Here is a 17,827-nt window from a genome sequence, read left to right as displayed (position 1 = left end):
ACAGCCAGTCTTATTTTGTCTCTATTCCCATTGCTTCCTTTCTCCGTATTATTTTGAAATAAATCCCAGGTGTGACATGGATTCCTTCACAGATGTTTTAGTCTGTATCTCAACAAGGGCTCTTTATAAATATGACCACATACCATTAGCACGCCTAAGCTACTAAATGCTGTAACAGATCCAGTGAGTTCAATTGTTGGGTTGTTTCACAGTTGACACTAATACTCTTCATTTTGCTGTATCAGGTGATGATCCATGTGAAGTCCAAAAGTCACTGTTGGTTGATGAGCCTTTTAAATCCCTTCTAAAATATACAAGCTGCCCCTCCAACTCCTGGAATTTTATGGATTTTTTAAAACTATTTGACATAATTCTTGTATGTCTCACTAAATGTTTTCTTGACTTTAAATCTATTGAACTCTCTTTGTATAAAGAAAATTAGAAGAGAGAATCTGATCATTTGAGACTTGGTATAGATATGGCCAGTGGTCTGACAGTTTTCCTTTTCCACTATGTAACTGAAAAGCCAGTCAATTGGTAGTTTCCTCAAGGGAACAGGTACATAGAATTACAAAGTAAACCTCATTAAGAATTACGTGTATAGAATTACAAAGTATACCTCTTTAAGAATTACATTTGTTTTTCAAATGAATGCATTTAAGTGTGTGTGAGTGCATGTGTGCACATGCGTGTGCATGCATGCACAAGTACATGCATGATTTCGCATGGAGGTCAGAAGACAACTTGCAGGAGTGAGTTTTACCTGAGTCATCTCACTGACCCTTCAGTGTGCGCTTTTGCAAGGTCATAAGGAGGAATTCTCACAAACCCTAAAGTGTGATAAAAAATAAGATTTTACATTGAAATTAGTATAACTTTATGGTGTCTAATTTTCACCCTTAGTAAACTAATGAATAACCTCACCATTTGAAGATGGGGTCAGAGCCTGGGATATGACATCAGACTAAAAACACTGTGCAGCCTTTCCAGGGAGCTAATGCTTAAAGTGACATGAATGAGCAGGGTCACTCTTGCCTCGAGCATCACATCTGTTTCTGTTGCTTTGACATCTGTTTATTTTGGCACAGCAGCTTTCATTGATGGAGTCCAGTCTTGTCCTTCCCCAATCCTTCTTCTTGAATGATATACAGCATCTACAAAGTGTTATCATTTTAATGAATCAAATAATATCTCCCCACCCCTTCTCTTCACCAGAAATAAACTTGAAGAGAGTAGAGCTTTCAAAGTGAAATGTGAAATAAGAGCTTCCTCTTTGTTCACCCTGCTCATTTTCTCCTGGTCTTAGGAGCTGGGAACCCCAAGTGTAAAATTGCAATTGTTTTGGGAAGAACAGAAGCTGCTTCTCTATCCAGGTAATGAAGTGGTTCTGATGGAGAGATGATGGAAGGGCGAGACAGGTCTTCTTTCTGTCCATGTCCTCACTTATAATGTACCAAATATAAGATTTGCTAATGATTGATGTTGTAAATCTGCATCTCAAGTATTTGGTTTTCCAAGTCTGTGTGGAAAACAAGTTAAGGACTGAAGCTGCACACTCCTTCCTGTGAAACCTCTGGCGTTAGCCAGTGGCTGCTGTGGCTGGAAGTACAGGCCGGTGACCTTAACACAAGGGAGGTGATGGAGACAGGAGGATCAGTTAAGTCCAGCCTGCTCCACACACAAGTTCCAGGCCAGACTGTGGATGTAGTGAGACCAAACCGAAGGAGCAGGGGTAGGGAGGGTAAAGCGTTCATGAATCTTGAAAGATATTTGGATAAAGTGATTAGAAATTAAAATTTCCATTGTTCAGTAGTAGAGAACACTGAACAGTATCCAATCGTTGGCGCTATAGAAGAGAGGGAGAGAAAGAAAAATGCTCAGGGTTGCCCGAAATATGGAGGCCTTCGGATGTGCATGTTAAAGACAATTGTCTTAAAATGTTTAATTTTGGATGTCAGTTGTCATTCACCATTGTTGAGTAGTGAGGAGCCTCAGCTTCCGTTTGTTTTTGAATCATTGTTGGTGTTCCAGAGCACAGCCTGAGACAGACTGGGCTGAGTATGTTGTTCATGCGCGTACCATTCCAATCATCCTTGCTCATGTGACCCCATGAAAACAACAGTCATCTCAACCCTTAGCACTCTAATGCTGTTTTTCTTTTGTGCAGACACAAACAGCACAGCATGATTCTTGTTCCAATGGACACACCTGGAGTAGAGATGATAAGGCCTCTGTCCGTGTTTGGCTACATGGGTAAGCGCTCAGTGAGCAAGTCTATGCACTGCACACAGGAAGATGGAGTCTGCAGAAACACGAAAGGGAGTCAGCAGTTCTGTCAAGCATAAGACAACCTCAGGAATCCCTTCAGTGTGCTAGCTAAGGTCCAGAGAGCAGATAAGCACAGCTTCCTGTCTCGTTTTAAGGGCAGGTATTCCTCGGAAAACAATACTGACTTGCAGCCTTCTTATATGTGTGTTTGTACACTTAGAAAGTATACTTAGAAAGGAAACTTCGATTGTGAGGAAGAACAGAGTCAACAGTTAAAATATTGGAAGTGGCCAGGCGTTGGTGGCACACCCCTTTAATCCCAGCACTCTGGAGGCAGAGGCAGGAGGATCTCTGTGTTTGAGGCCAACCTGGTCTTTAGAGCTAGTTCTAGGATAGGTTCCAAAGCAATACAGAGACACCCTGTCTCAAAAAACAAAAACAAAAAACAAAATAAAACAAAACAAAAAAACCCCAAAACATTGAAAGTGAGTAAGCAGCGGGAGTTTCTTATTTTCTCATTTTGGAAATTAATCCCTACTGGTACTTCAAGGGATCAATTTGACATAATCCACTAAAATTTTTTTTATTTGCTTTTTATCTCTGTATTCAGGTCTCTTAACCAATAAGAGGTTAGTAAGCAATAAGATGAGTTTTGATTTATTTGGGCACAAAACATTTCCTTTGATTCTGACCTTGGGTAGAATCTCTAAGAAGTAAGGCTACTTGTTTCCTGCTACTCACCATGGGCCCCACACCTGCTGTGTCCAAGCCACTGAGGTCACCCACTCTTTGAGAGGTTTTGTGAATGCCGTAGGTTAAGGTCCTTCCATTGGGAGCTTACACTGAGGGAGCAAAAGAAGCAAAGGTGAGAAGCATCCTGGATTGGAAGTTAGGACGTTATCAGTGATACAGGCTATGGACATGTCAGCGAGACTTCGGGCTCTGTGTTGATGTGACTGGTGACAAGTTTGAATAGGAGTCTTATAGAACGGTTGCCATCATTAGCTCTGTAGAACAAGCTAGAAGGAGAAGAATATATGACAGAGAAAGTACGGGGGACAAGATATGACAAACAAGCTGACAGGTGGACATCACACACACACACACACACACACACACACACCTGGGCTCAGTGGCTTTATCCCATAACTTCTTGCTTCTATCCTTAACTCTAAATACAGAACCACATGGACAAAGCTGCCACGTTCTGCTGCTTGCAAGGGCTGGAACATGGCCCCCTTGTTCAATTACATCTTTACCAATTTTTTGGCTTTTACTGCCTAAGCTTGGCTGTCCTGAAACTTGCTCTATATACCAGGCTGGCCTCTAACTCAGAGATCCACCAGCCTCTGCCTTCCCAGTGCTGGGATTAAAGGTTTGCCACACCACACCTGGCTCCAAGCTTATCTTTCATTCCCTTCCATAAATGGGAAATTTAGCTGGGTGGGACCTTGCCCTGAGGTCCGCATTCCCTGTGTTTCATTTATTAATTCTTTTATCTCCTTGAACACAGGGTTTAGCTCCATCCCACCTCCTGGTATTTGTTTTCTCCTCAAAATTTTCATTTTGTAATTGACCCTGCTTAGTTTCCTCCTTTTCATTATAAATCTTCATTAGAGTTGCTATTAAAAAGCACACAACAGAGTCTAAAGCAGGCTGTTTTGAGATTTCCTCTGGCAATGGAATTAATCCAAAATTCTTCACTTTAGCCTCAGTCAGATTCTTTGGACAATGGCAAAAGGCAGCCTTTTCTTCCCAAAATATAAGAATGATCTCTAGACAACATACTAAAAAATCCTCTTGAATGGGCCTACAGTTCAAATACCTCTTAGCATCTCTGTCTCATTTGTTCCTACTAGGATGACTCATTTAGCAGTGTTTAAAGCATTTCTCTGATATCCAAACCCAAGGTACCAAAATCTAAATTCCTCCAAACAAGCCACGGTCAGGCCTATCACAGCAACACCCCCCCCCCAGTCCCTGGTACTAATTTCTGTCTTAGTTTGGGTTTTTATTGCTGTGAGGAGATACCATGACCATGGCAGCTCTTATAAAGAAAACATTTAACTGGGGTAACTCAAATACAGTTTCAGAGGTTTGGCCCATTATCATCATGATGAGGAGCATGGTGGCATGCTATGGTAGCTGAGAGACCTACATCTTGCAGGCAACAGAAAGTCCACTGGCAGTGACACTGAGGAAAGCTTGAGCAAAAGAGACCTCAAAGCCCGCCCTCACAGTGACACACTCACTCCAAGGCCACACCTCCTAATAGCGTCGCTCCCTTTGGGGGCCATTTTCTTTCAAACAACCATAGGTGACAACCTGAAGACACCAAAAATGAATCTAAAATATGGGCTAACTCTAGGCACCCTGTGCCTCAGAGCCCACCTCCGTATTTTCAGTCTCACGAGTGCACCAGCATCACGCCAACTCCCTGTAGCCCACGGCCAGAAGAAATGGCATGGAGAAGGCTGACTATTTGTTCCACCGTGACAAGGAAAGGGGGTGGAATTTGCCTGAGACTGTCCCTAGAATTGACGGGAAGGAGGGATGACTCAGATGAGGTGGGAATGCAGCCATGATCCCTGTAATACAGGTGCCATCGTTGAGCAGTGGAGGTAGTACAGACCAAGGGTGGCAGGCAGAAACGGTGGTTGTATTCCTGCTCTGCCGTCTGTTGAGCCTGCTCGAGCAAGTTCCTTAGCATTCTCAGATATCAGTTCTCACAGCACTAAACAAACAAACTCCAGAAATGTTCCTCACTTTCAAGCTTCTGGGTGTGGTGTATTGGGCTGGTGTGCATGTGTGTGTGCATGCCCATGTATGGTCATGCATGTGGAGGCCAGTGTTAACATCAAATGTCTTCCAGTGTCACTCTCAACCTTGACTTTTAAGACAGACTTTCTTACTGAACCCAAACGCACTACCTTTAAGACAGCCAGAGGGTTCCAGCTCTGCCTGTCTCTGCCTTACCACTGCTAGGGTTACATATGGCCACAAACATGCCTGGAAGTTATGTGGGTGCTGGGGATTTGAACTCAGTTCTTCATGGCACTGTGCAGGCCTTTTACCAGCTAAAATGTCTCCATAGCACCTGTTTTGGATTTTCAGATTTTTTTTTTTAAATCATTTCCCCCAAGCCACCGATCTTTGGGTTACATTTATGTACGTGCATGCCATGGAACTTGGTCCTCCATTCCATAGCTTTGCAATTTCAGGGGACAGATTTTCAGACTTCTTCTAACTCCAACAGTTGAGTTTGCTGTGACATCAAGTGCTGTGGGCTGAGAGCTGAGTTCTACCCTGGTGTGTCCACAATATAGTCATCTTTGAAATGTTCCTTTCACTGAATACTTTATAGCAGAGTCACTATCTATGACTCCTTTATTCAGCTCATTGTATTGTAAATTATTATTTTCTGTTTTGTAGATAATATACATGGTGGGCACTGGGAGATCCATTTTAATCATGTGCGAGTTCCTGCTACCAATTTAATACTGGGTGAGTATTAGCCCCTCCCCCAGTGTTGTGAATTCCTGTCCCCAGGTCTGCATATGGAAAAGATACACAACCTTAACTTAGGTACTTCCCATCTTATTCCAGTTATCAAGGAATATGCTCATTCTGTCTGTTTTTCTTATCTGAAATGATATGGTTTTATCTGAATGTTAAATGAGAGATTTTTTTATTTTATACCAGCTGGAAACATGGCTGAATACAAACATTGTCCAATTCAGAGCAACATGTCTTTTCTAAAGGCATGGCCAGGGGCTCCCTATTAGTTTTAAGAAAATGTCAATACTTTCTTTGAATTCAGACCAAAAAGAGAATAAACAGACTAAAAATGTAAATGTTCACCACTTGCCTGAGATGACTCCTTATTTCCATTCACTGGAAACCTCCTCAACCTTCAAAGAGTGTTTCCGCCGACAGGCCCTGGGATTACAGTGGAGGACAGTCAGTCCCTCCTTTGCTGTCCTTATCTCTCTGTCCTGTCCTTAGCCATGTCCTGTCTTCCCTCCCCCCCTGGACTGTAGATTCCTAAGGCAGAGCCTGTGTTTCACCCTCCTTGGTAGCCATTGTAACACTAATAAAGCAACTGATGCTTTACTCCAGGGACGGTACTTACATTAGACTGGAATCCAAATCCCCCTACATCATAATGAACATTATTGCAAACTCGACTCTTCCCTCACCAGAAGACTGTTTACAATAAGGGCAGCTCCGCTTGTCCTAGAATTCATGTAGATAAGTGGGCCTGCCTGGGCCACCTTCATGTTTCGTTTGCTTTCTCACAGGTGAAGGCAGGGGGTTTGAAATTTCCCAAGGCCGCCTTGGACCTGGAAGAATCCACCACTGCATGAGATCCGTGGGTCTGGCAGAGCGCATCCTGCAGATCATGTGTGAGCGGGCAATGCAGAGGGAGGCCTTCAAGAAGAAGTTGTACGAACATGTAAGGGGATCTTGAATGTCTTTGGACTTGCTCTAGCCTGCTAAGCTGCTCTGACCTCAGTGAGAAAAGCATCTCTGCTGTGGGCGTGGTCATACCCCAAGTGAGAAGCTGCATTTCCCCTGGTAAAAGATGAGCAAGTACTCTTGATCTTCAGTGCCCAGCCCATGGAGTGTAGAGAGTCTAGAGAGCCTCGAACATCACAGCTCACTGAGGACTTGGGAGCATTGTCATGGAAAAAGAACTTGCCTTGTACTTTGGGTTTGGGGAAAGAATTAGAACAGATAAGTGTAAACAGAGGAAAACAGTGCACTGTAGGCAGAGTTTTTCATCGGGACTGCCAGTCAGCTCTGTCTCATCAGCCAGCTCCCAAATAACTGCACAGAGAATTAGTGGTAATTATAAATGCTCTTCCAATAGCTTAGGCTTGTTACTAACTAGCCCTTACACCTTAAATTAACCCATATTTCTTATCTATGCTCTACCACGTGGTGGTACTTTTTGTCAGCTTGGCAGTTTCATGTCCTATTTGACCCTGCCCTTCTTCCCCTAACTTTCTGTCTGCAAACCCCACCTAACCTCTACCTACCTGCCTAGCTATTGGCCAGTCAGCTATTTTTTTAAACCAATCAGAAGGCACCTTGTCAAACACACATCTTTGCGGTACACAAAAAGATTAGTCCATAACAGTGCATAACTCAGAGAAAGAAGGAATATTCTATGATAGATTAAAACAATTGAAGTGGCTGATTATGGAGGAAACCAGCATTTGGTCAGAGGTACATGGTTTTTGCATTTTCATCTATAAATTATATGCTATTGAATCTGTTATTTACAGCCCAGGATAAGTATACTTACAGACAGGCAGTAAAATCAAGTCATGTGTGGCTGCAGACTCTGGAGAACCTTCTAAAGAGGGAGAGCCAAGGCCCTGCCCCCAAGCCCTTCCTAATTTTTAAGAAAGCAAGAAAACTCAGTATTAGGTATTTAATCTTACTGTTGCTCACATGCTAATATTAGGTCTTGCTTGTATTGACAGAAGTATTGTGTTTGCTGCATATGTGTGTTCTATTGCCTGAGTTCCCTGTACAGTTATGACCTCAGAACGTTTCACAGAGGCCCTCCCTCCTTTCCTTCCTCCCTCCCTCCTTTCCTTCCTTCCTTCTTTCCTTCTTCCCTCCCTCTTTCCTTCTTTCCTCCCTCCCCCTCCCTTCTTCTTTTCTTTCTTTCTTCCTTCCTTCCTTCCTTACTTCTTTCCTTCCTCCCTCCCTGCCTCCTTCCTTGTTTTTTAAGACAGGATTTCACTGTGTAGCTCTGGCTGTCCTAGACTTGCTCATAGACCAGGCTGGCCACTTGGTCTCTGCCTCTGCAATGCTAGGATTAAAGGCATGTACCACAACTGCCTGGCCACAGCAGCTTTTTGCTTAGGTTTGTTTGTCTTGTTGGTTTTCTGAGACAGAATCTTTCTGTGTAAGCCTGGCTGTCCTAGAACTCACAGACGTCGGCCTGCATCTGCCTCCCAAGTGCTAGGATTAAAGGTGTGCACCAGCACACCCAGCTTTCACTCTGATTTTTGTAGGCAATGTTTATGTCTCGTTAAGTATTCCATCTTCAGGGTTGGTTCTGAGAGCAGTGCTGGTATTGCTATGTTAATAACAGCCGCATTGTAGCCGAGGAGGGGCTGGAAGGAGGGATCTACAAAAACACAATTAACACTAATATTAGTGTTGTTTGTGCTTGCTCAACATGTATATGATTTGTTCACAACATTGTTCTTAAGAAGAATGCAGCCAGCCACATGACACCATACCCAGCAACAATTTATGGGAAGCCCCTTGGTACACAGAGAACACTAGGAATCAGCGGTTGATGAGCACTATGGGAGGAGGTGTGGTCATGATAAGTAAAGCCCTGTGGCTGTCATAGAGGTCTCCTGAGTTACTCATGGCACTGGCCACAACTTCTTCCCAATATCTTTCTAAATTGGTCATGTAAGTGCTGGAGCAAGGTGAAGGGAGGCTGGGGGGGGGGGGGAGGGCGGGTATCCAGCAGGTCTCGCTCCCCCCCATTCCCACCCCTAACACCCCCCACCCCTGATTAAAAAAAAAAATGTTCTGCTCAGGGGATTGTGAGTGATATTTGTTTTTTGAGGCAGGGTTTTCTGTAGCCCTGGCTGTCCTGGAACTGACTGTGTAGATCAAGCTGACCTTAAACTCAGAGATCTGATTGCCTCTGCCCCTGCCCCTGCCCCTGCCTCCCAGTGCTGGAATGAAGGCATACATCACCACACCTGACTTGAGTGGTGTTTTCATGCTGCACCGAGGAGGGTTTCTCTCCTGTCCATTAATATATCCTGCTGCTCCAGCGAGGGCTTTAAAAACCTGTGTCTCCTTCTAGTGGACCCCTCTCGCATCTGGCTCGAATTAATTGAGCTGGCAAAAGCAGAAAGAGAGCGTGCAGGCATGTCATAAACAAGAATCCACTCCAGGCCTTTCTTCAATTTGTAAAAATGACATTTGTTTCCCCGAATGTGGGGTCTCCTTCCAGCTGCCTTCTAAATTGTTCCAGCTCTAAAATAGAATTTCATCTTAGTCAACCCATTTGGCTGTTTCCTGGAGCTTGCAATTTCCACCCCTCAGTGCTTTTTAGCAAATCTGGGGTCTGAGGAAACCCAGCCGGGAACTCAGTCCTTCATTCTAAAAGCTAAGAAGGAAGTACATTTAAGTCTGTTCATGAAGTTGTGATATCCCTGCTTTTCATTCAAAAAAAAAAATCATCAACTTCTGGCAGCTTGCTTGAAATGAATTCTGAGCCTGTTTTCACCTGTAAGGCTAGTCCTGACCCAAGTACTGGGACTATAGGCCACCACCATGCTGATTCTGTGGCTGTGCTTTTGAAAAGTAAGAAGCAGACAAAGTTTATTAAAAACAATATTTTTAGCCAGGTATGGTGGCTCATGCCTTTAGTCCCAGCACTCAGGAAGCAGAGACAAGCAGAGTTCAAGGCCAGCCTGGTCTACAGAGGGAGTTTCAGGATGCCAGGGCTGTTAGAGAGAAACCCTGTCTCAGAAAAAAAAAAAAAAGATAGTTTTTACCTGACCCAATATATGTGATCACATGAAATCAATATAAAATAGGATTAGTGAGATAGTTTGCATTGTAAAATTGAGTGCCTATATTATACTTCATATTACATTTACATTCAGATTAGACATACTTCAAATCTTAGAAGCCACGTGTGGCTGAAGAAGTATGAGTGAGCCTAAAATGGCTGTGGGAGTTCACATGGCTTGAATCAAACTCCTTAATTTACTGGTTGGGCTTAGCAAACCTCACAAACAATAGTTCTTCGTTTAAAGATGGGAACCCAGAAAAAGCCATTTTGATCATCTGGTATCATTTACTATGTCCCCTGGGCTCCCACACTAAATTATGAATGTCCACTTGCTTCTGAGATTTATGGTACGTACATCCATGTAGTTCATCTATATGGAACATCCATATGGTACATATGAACCCATATTCATATATTTCCCTTGTCAGTTCTAAGTTCTAACAAATGAAAAACAACAACAAAAGAACCTCAGAGAATTTTCACTGGGATAAGAGAGAAGCAAGTATTCATTTTTACTGTTTCATTTTGAGATAATTATAGCCACATGTACAGATGTAAGAGATAATGCTGAAAGATCCCTTATTCTACCTAGTTCTCTTCTGTTTTAACAGCTTGCAAGACTATAGTACCATGTCAGGATGGTTGATGTCACTGTTGTCATGGATACCATTGGGCTACACATTTTCCATCACTGCAGGCTCATTTAAGCTGTCCTTTCATGAAGCACACTCACTTCAGCTTCACCCTTATCTTGATTGACTCCTAGCAACCATAATCTACTCAGTGTTTAGTAATTTTTTCATTCCAGACATGGGATAATATAATATGTAAGCCTTTGGGGATTGTCTGTTTTCCTGAGCCATCATTCTTTGGAGACTCACAAAACTGTGTGATTCAGTAGCCAGTTGTGCTGCCGAACAGCGTATCTCTGTACAGCGTTACTTGGGGTGAGCTGTGCATCTGCTGGGGCATACCTGTGCCATTGATGGTTTTACGGTTTTGGTTGTTATGAGGCTGGTGGCAGGTGAATACTAACCCTGCATTTATCTGAGACCCATGCCGGGAGAACAGTCCCTGGTCAGTGTGGTCATTGCATGTTCAGCTCACAAACTGTATATAAGTGGTCCAGTTTCTGCACACCCCCACCGGCATGTGATGGCATCACAATTTTCTTTGTTTAGGCATTCTGATTGATTTATGACGATATGTCAAACTGCTTTAGTTTATGTCACCCTTATAGGGGCATCTTGTCATCATTTGCCATATTATTCCTTTGGAGTCATTTCTGATGCCCATTGTCTACCTGGATAGTTTCCTACTAAGTTTGTTTTACATTCTGGGCACTGTACTTAATTTTTTTTTTTTTTTTTTTTTTTTTTTTTTTTTTGAGACAGGGTTTCTCTGTGGCTGTGGAGCCTGTCCTGGAACTAGCTCTTGTAGACCAGACTGGTCTTGAACTCACAGAGATCCACCTGCCTCTGCTTCCCGAGTGCTGGGACTAAAGGCATGCGCCAGCACCACCCAGCTGGGCACTGTACTTTATCTCTGTGGTTTTCAAGCATTTTCCCACTTTGGAGTTTTTCCCATTCATTCTCTAACAGGGTCTTCCACAGAGCAGAAGTATTCAGTTTTAGTGACTCTCACTTGTCCCATTGTCTCTGTGGCTCAGGTTTGGACATCAGTCTGAGGGTCTTGCTTTGGCCCCGTGTCCTGGAGGTTTTATCTGGCAGTTTTCCCAAGGTCTTGCACTTTGTCCTGGAACACAGAGCAGTCCGTCCGGTCATGATGTGAAGACGACCTTCCGAGTCCTGTTGCTGACTGCCGTTTGCTCCAGCACTTCTTACAGAAGTGTCTTTCCTCCATCTAAGTGTTCGTGTGCCTCTGCAGAAGTCAGTTGGGCGTGGTGGCGGTGTTTTACCTCTGGTTGTTGTGTCTGAACTCCCTGTGAGTCTTTCTCTCCCAGAGCTGCACATTTTTATACAACCCTTCTCAAAATAAGCCAGAATGACTCCCTCACTTTACTCCTCTCTGTGAGTGGTCCAGCTACTCCTTAAGAGCATATCTTCGAGACACGAACACTTACCGGAAGCAAATAAGTACATCAAAGGAAGATGAAAAGTGCCAAGCATTAGAAGAATGCGGGCTGGAGCCACAGTGAAGTATCTCTGACTAAAGGATTGCTAACAGTACCCGGTGCTCGGGAAACATCCAGGACCATCATGTTCAGGGATGTAAACACTACCTAGTACAACCACACAAGCCAACTATTGCTTATAAATGATAGGCAGTGGCAAACAATTCCTTTTTTGGTGTTGTCTTTTTTATAAAATGAAGAGCATATACTCATCCCAAAACCTGTATAGAAATGTTTACAGGGGCTAGAGAGATGGCTCAGTGGTTAAGAGTACTAATTGTTCTTCCAGAGGACCCAGGTTTAATTCCCAGCACCCACATGGCAGCTCACAACTGTCTATAACTCCAGTTCCGGGGACCCGACACCAATGGCAAAACACCAATGCACATAAAATAAAAATAAGTAAGTTAGAAATGTTTACAGACGCTCCATCTATCAGAAGTGGGCACAGTCCTGATATCCCTCAGCAGATGGTCGGACAAACAGACTGTGCTCATCCCCAGAATGGAGTCGTTCTTAGTAACAAGCATCACTGACAGTTAATAAACAGCTGGACTTGGGTCAGATTCAAAACATTACACTGGGTGAAAGCAGCCATACTCCATCAAATCCTTGCTAAATGATCTCACTATACAGCATTTCACACCCTGGAAAAGGCAGAACCATGGGGATGACCTGTCGTGGCGGGTGGGTTTGAGAGTGTGGGGCTGTGAGGGGCCGTGAGACCAGCAGGCTGCTGTACTGGGGAGGTGTGGGGGATGAAACTGTTGTGTGTCGCACATTAAACTCTCAGAGCTGTTCCCACAAGATCTTCCTGCCTGTTCGGGGGTGGGTTCTATTCATCCATTACGTGTATGGGTGTTTTGCCTGCATGTGTACTAGAAAAGGGCATCAGATCCCCTGAAACTGGAGTTACAGATGTAAGCTGCCATATGGGTGTCAGGAACTATACCTGGATCTTCTGGAAAAGCAGCCAGTGTTCTTAACCACCAAGTCCTCTCTGCAGCCTTGGGTGTTTTGTTTTGTTTTGAAGACAGGATCGTGTGTAGCCTAGGCTGTCCTTGAACTCCTGATTCTTCTGCCTCTCCTTCCCGAATGCTGGGATTAAAGGCACAAGGCACTTCTCCAAGCACGGGAAAGGTCATTTTAATGCGTAACATCACAATAAAGGGCCGCTGGGTCACCCTGAAACTGTGCTGGCGCTGGGGATGACCTAGTCCGATTAGACCTAGCTCTTCCATTGTGCATATGTGGGAAATCAAGGAGGGCTGGTGATCGGTATCACAAGGGCCACAAAGAGCAGGGTGGCGATAAGACAGATGCTCAGTTCAGCCAACTTCTCAGACATTGAGTACCTGCCGCCATACCTGACAGCCCGAGCCTGGAGATCATGGCACATGACACGCACGCGCACACACACACGCACAGATTTTAAAACACCCCCAAAACAAATTATTTTTCTGAGCACGTAACACTTGTGCAATCGTCTCATTTTAACTGTGGCGCTCCACAGGTTTGTAGCTAGGCTGGTGTACATCAAGAGACTCAAGCCTGTGACTCAAATCTATACACAGCAAGGCTGTGCACTACCATTAGCCTAGAAAAGTTTATCCAACTACAGGGCTCCACTGATCCTTCCCTGGCTCCCCTACAGGAGGTTGTGGCCCACTGGATCGCTGAAAGCCGCATAGCCATTGAGGAGATCCGCTTGCTCACCCTGAAAGCAGCACACAGCATAGATACCTTGGGCAGTGCTGCCGCCAGGAAGGAGGTGAGCCACCCACCCACTCCACCCCTGCACCACCAGCCACAGGGTCTTCTCCACCTCTCCCTCCCACCCACTGGCTGATGTAGGGGCTATGCCCCCCCCCCAATGACACTCAGATTACAGGAAGTTTCCGTGTGTCTTTGGCTTAAAGACTGTGCATGCTTGTCACCTGTTGGCTTTCTTCTCACTGGGCTGCCTAAGGGCATGACTTTCAGGATGCAGAATGCCCGAAGAACTGTTAAAATGGAACAGGAAGGGGTAGGGAAGGTCTAGCTGTCTACATAGCTGGAATCGATGGTGTGTCCAGAGTGTCCAGTGTCTCTCTGCCTTTGGCATTGGGCTAGATGATGGGTATGGGCCAGATGGGATGAGTCTCCCACATCGTAAATGTTCCCCTAAAGACATCTATTACCCCGTCTTCTCATGTATCCAGCTTATCTGAAGCAAGGACATACTCATTTTATTTTAAAAAGCCCATTAAATGTCTAAGGAGAGAAAAAAAAGCCTGATTAACAGAGCAAAGGCTGGACTTTGTGTATTCTGAGTGTGATTTACAAGCTGCCTGAAATCCATTTGGAAACAAGGCAACTTAGAAATAAATGTGATCTGGAAGCAAGATCTCTTTCTAGAAGGTCACTGCTGACTGAAATATAGCCACTCACTGTATTGCTGCAGCCTTCTGTTGGCCTCCACCACAGATCCTGTCCAGTGGAGACTTGGCTGTGGGAAAGTTTCCTTGTTTTACTTCACAGAGCATTACCAATGCTATCAAATCCTGGCACACTTGGCATGTTCTGAGAGACGAACATTCTTTTCCTATCTTGCTTATGTAGATTGCAATGATCAAAGTGGCTGCCCCAAAAGCCGTCTGCAAAATAGCTGATCGGGCCATCCAGGTGCACGGAGGGGCAGGCGTTTCCCAGGATTTCCCTCTGGCTAACATGTGAGTACATGTCACTTAAGAATGTTCGCACTGAGTGCTGGGGACATGATGTGGTGGATAAAATGCTCTCCATGCAGGTGTGCAACCCAGGTAGAGGTGGGCACAGTCGCACCTGTCTGTAGTTTCCATGCAGAGGCAAGGGGAGCCATAGAAGGCTGCGGGCCAGGTAGCAAGACAGTGAACCAAGTGGAAGGTGAGGATAAACACCCAAGCCTGTCCTCTGGTCTCCACACGGGCACTAGACTGTCGTTTTATCTTCAGCGCCATGGCTGCACCTTAATCTGCTGCTGTCCCGGGCAATAATTACAATTCTGCTTCTCTGGCAGTGGCCGGGCTGCTCGGGCCACGGCCTGCCAGGAGTTCTATTCCCATAGGCACCGGCTCTGTCCCTGCTACTAAAAGTAGCTTTAACTAAATCTTTATCATTCTGTTTATAAATAAGACTCAAATAGGATTCAGAGACTGGGGTGGAAACCTGCTAGCTCAGAGATGTTGAGTAACAACTAGCTAACCTGTCCTTGCTGGCGTCTCCCAAAAAGCATGTCCTTCTACTCTGCCAAAAGAAAAAACAAACAAACAAACAAACAAACAAAAACAACAACAAGAACAAAAACCACCATGCCACTCAAAATCCATCCCTGCTACTTCTGTGCACCCTATCTATCTCTCCCAGATGCCCTTTGATGCTCCATGATTACTTTCTGTCAGCTAGTTGCTAACTCAGCCTCCTGACCCAAGGTTAATTTTATTAAATAACGCAAATGCTAACATGGAGGTCACAGTGTTATTGAATATCCCATGACACTATAGTGTGTGCGAGCATACCCTTACACACACACACACACACACACACACACACACACACAACACACACACTCACACATCATACACAAAAATTTTCAAAATAATATATTTGAAAGGACTGGCATTAAAAATACAAAGATTGAAATCAGTTTTTAAATCTACAGATACTTGACAGTAACTTTAGAAAAAAAAATAAAGACATGCTGAGTGGTGGAAGTTGCTGCAGGGTTCAGCTCTAAGAAACAGCTGCTCTTAACTTGGCTCTGTTAACTTTGCCTGAGGAAAACACGGAGGACCTCTGGACTCCAGCTGTGCTTTCTTCCACTTCTGATGTAGGACTCCCTGACACTTCCTTGTAAGGCCTTCTGGCAGTTATAATCCCCAGATTCTGGTTGCTTTGGGAAGTGTCCCTCCTCTGATTCTAAAGGCTAGCTTGCTGGCTATTGTAATCTTGTTTGGCAGTTACCTCCTTTCACTACCAGAATACATTCATTCCTTCCTGGCCCCTAGATGCTCTGCTGAGAAATTTGTGGTTAGTCTAAAAAGGATACCCTTCCTGTGGCTGGGTACTTTTCTCTTGCAGATTCAATTACCGTTTTGTCTTGTACCATTGGCAGTTAAATACAATCTGCCATGGTGAAGATGCTTTCTGATCATGTCTGTCTGAGGTCCTGATTCTCTTTCCTATTTCATTGAATGAAGTTTTTATCCTCTGAACTGTCTTCCCCTTGCTTCTAGGTATTCTAAAAAACGCATTCAGTGGATCACCAGAGCCCTGAATCAGTCTCCTTCCATTGCATGCCTCTGTTAGATGGAGTATGGAGTAATGCAAAAGAGAGTTGGGAGGAACTTTCCTTGGGTCCAGTTCCCCCCTAGGCATGCAAAATCCACAGCTCTGATTTTGGTCTCCTGCCACTGTCACACCTGTGTGGTTTCTGCTAAGCCCCATCCCTGGGCCATATGTTCCCACACACTGTTGTCAGGAGTGGATGTGAGAGTGAAAGAGTGTGGATGTCCCTGCCTGCCCACATGCAGCATCTGACCAGGGACCACTGACTCCCGGGGTGCACACACGCCTGGCCCCTCACTGCTGAGGGCAGGGACCGCTGACTCCCGGGGTGCACACACGCCTGGCCCTGGCCCCTCACTGCTGAGGGCAGGGACCGCTCACTCCCGGGGTGCACACACGCCTGGCCCCTCACTGCTGAGGGCAGGGACCAGAACAAGTAGCAACCCTCCCTGAAGAAGCCCCTATCACTCAGTTGGGATCATTGCTCCCACTCTAAGGATTAATGCACTGTTGGGGTACCCACTTCTGTCTACACCTCTGTCTGAACTGCCATGGTGCCCCCACTCTCGCATGGTCTGTAGAGACAGTGGGTCAGTCTGATTCTGCCTCCAAACTTCTTAGTCACAGTGAAGGAGCTCCCCTCACCGGTGGCAGTTACCGTAGTGAGCTATTGGAGCCCCTGGGCAGCCATCTTGAATCTTCCTGAGCTGGGAATGTTAAAATGGCTGCTTCAGAGGCCCTTGGCTTTCTGTCTTCATGTTCCTTGTGCTCTTTCCCTTCCTTGGTTTGGGGTGAACATGGCGTGATAGTGTTGTGTTCTTTGGTAACTCTGTGAGCCCACTCTTTGACATTTCTAGGTATGCGATAATACGCACCCTGCGCCTAGCAGATGGACCTGACGAAGTCCACCTCTCTTCAGTTGCCAAAATGGAGCTTCAGGAGCAGGCCAAACAGCTGATGGCCAGAATGTGAGGGAGCAGCCCTGACCGGTCCCACGGCTGCAGAGGCTTGAGCACTCTTAATCAGCTCCAAAACTTAGCTCTTCCATTTCTGCAGTAGTTTGAGTACATGGCTAATTCTTCACCTGTGGGTAAAGATTTTAGCATCTATTTTGATTATTGAGTTTTGTGATGTTAAGGATCACACAGATGTGAGGTAATTAGGAAATCCTAAGCTGTCATCGTTGGGTCTAGTGTCTAATGCTTTTAGCGTTTGCTCTACACACTTGTGGCCTGTGACTGTCTAGGTGGCGCTGGGAATGGCAGAGCTATTGCTCGGTCATCAGCATGAAGAGCTCTTTGCCTTGACTTCCAGGACCCATGCCATGCGAATGGACACCCCAGGCCCCTTTCATCCTGTCATGAAATATATGTAGTTGTACTGCTTTAATAGTGTTCTGAGGGGGTAGTTTAGCACCTCAGAGAAAAAATATAACTGAAGGTGTTCAGGGTTTCCATGAAAAGCCTCTTCCTAACCCAGTCAGAAGCAGTTTGGGTGAGAGTTGACAAGATAGCATAGCATGGTAAGAGAATGTTTAATCAAGGCCACTTAGG

At 45.0% G+C, this 17,827-nt stretch overlaps 1 protein-coding gene across 1 annotated transcript in view; it reads left to right on the top strand.

Annotated features, from left to right (window-relative positions):
- Acad11 (acyl-CoA dehydrogenase family member 11) overlaps positions 1 to 17,632 on the top strand; it is a 62,229-nt gene extending 44,597 nt beyond the window's left edge. The window contains exons 14-20 of the mRNA XM_051205918.1: positions 1,307 to 1,373; positions 2,168 to 2,253; positions 5,701 to 5,772; positions 6,570 to 6,724; positions 13,624 to 13,740; positions 14,571 to 14,680; positions 17,132 to 17,632. Of these exons, the coding sequence (XP_051061875.1) occupies positions 1,307 to 1,373; positions 2,168 to 2,253; positions 5,701 to 5,772; positions 6,570 to 6,724; positions 13,624 to 13,740; positions 14,571 to 14,680; positions 17,132 to 17,246 (722 nt within the window). The 3' untranslated portion in view covers positions 17,247 to 17,632. The remainder of the gene's footprint in view (positions 1 to 1,306; positions 1,374 to 2,167; positions 2,254 to 5,700; positions 5,773 to 6,569; positions 6,725 to 13,623; positions 13,741 to 14,570; positions 14,681 to 17,131) is intronic.
- The last annotated feature ends 195 nt before the right edge of the window (positions 17,633 to 17,827 follow it).

This window comes from Phodopus roborovskii, unplaced genomic scaffold (assembly GCF_943737965.1).
Source record: "Phodopus roborovskii unplaced genomic scaffold, PHOROB, whole genome shotgun sequence".
Classification (NCBI taxonomy): Eukaryota; Metazoa; Chordata; class Mammalia; order Rodentia; family Cricetidae; genus Phodopus; species Phodopus roborovskii.
The sequence above is the reverse complement of the archived record's forward strand: the minus strand, read 5'-3'. Positions and strand labels throughout refer to the sequence as shown.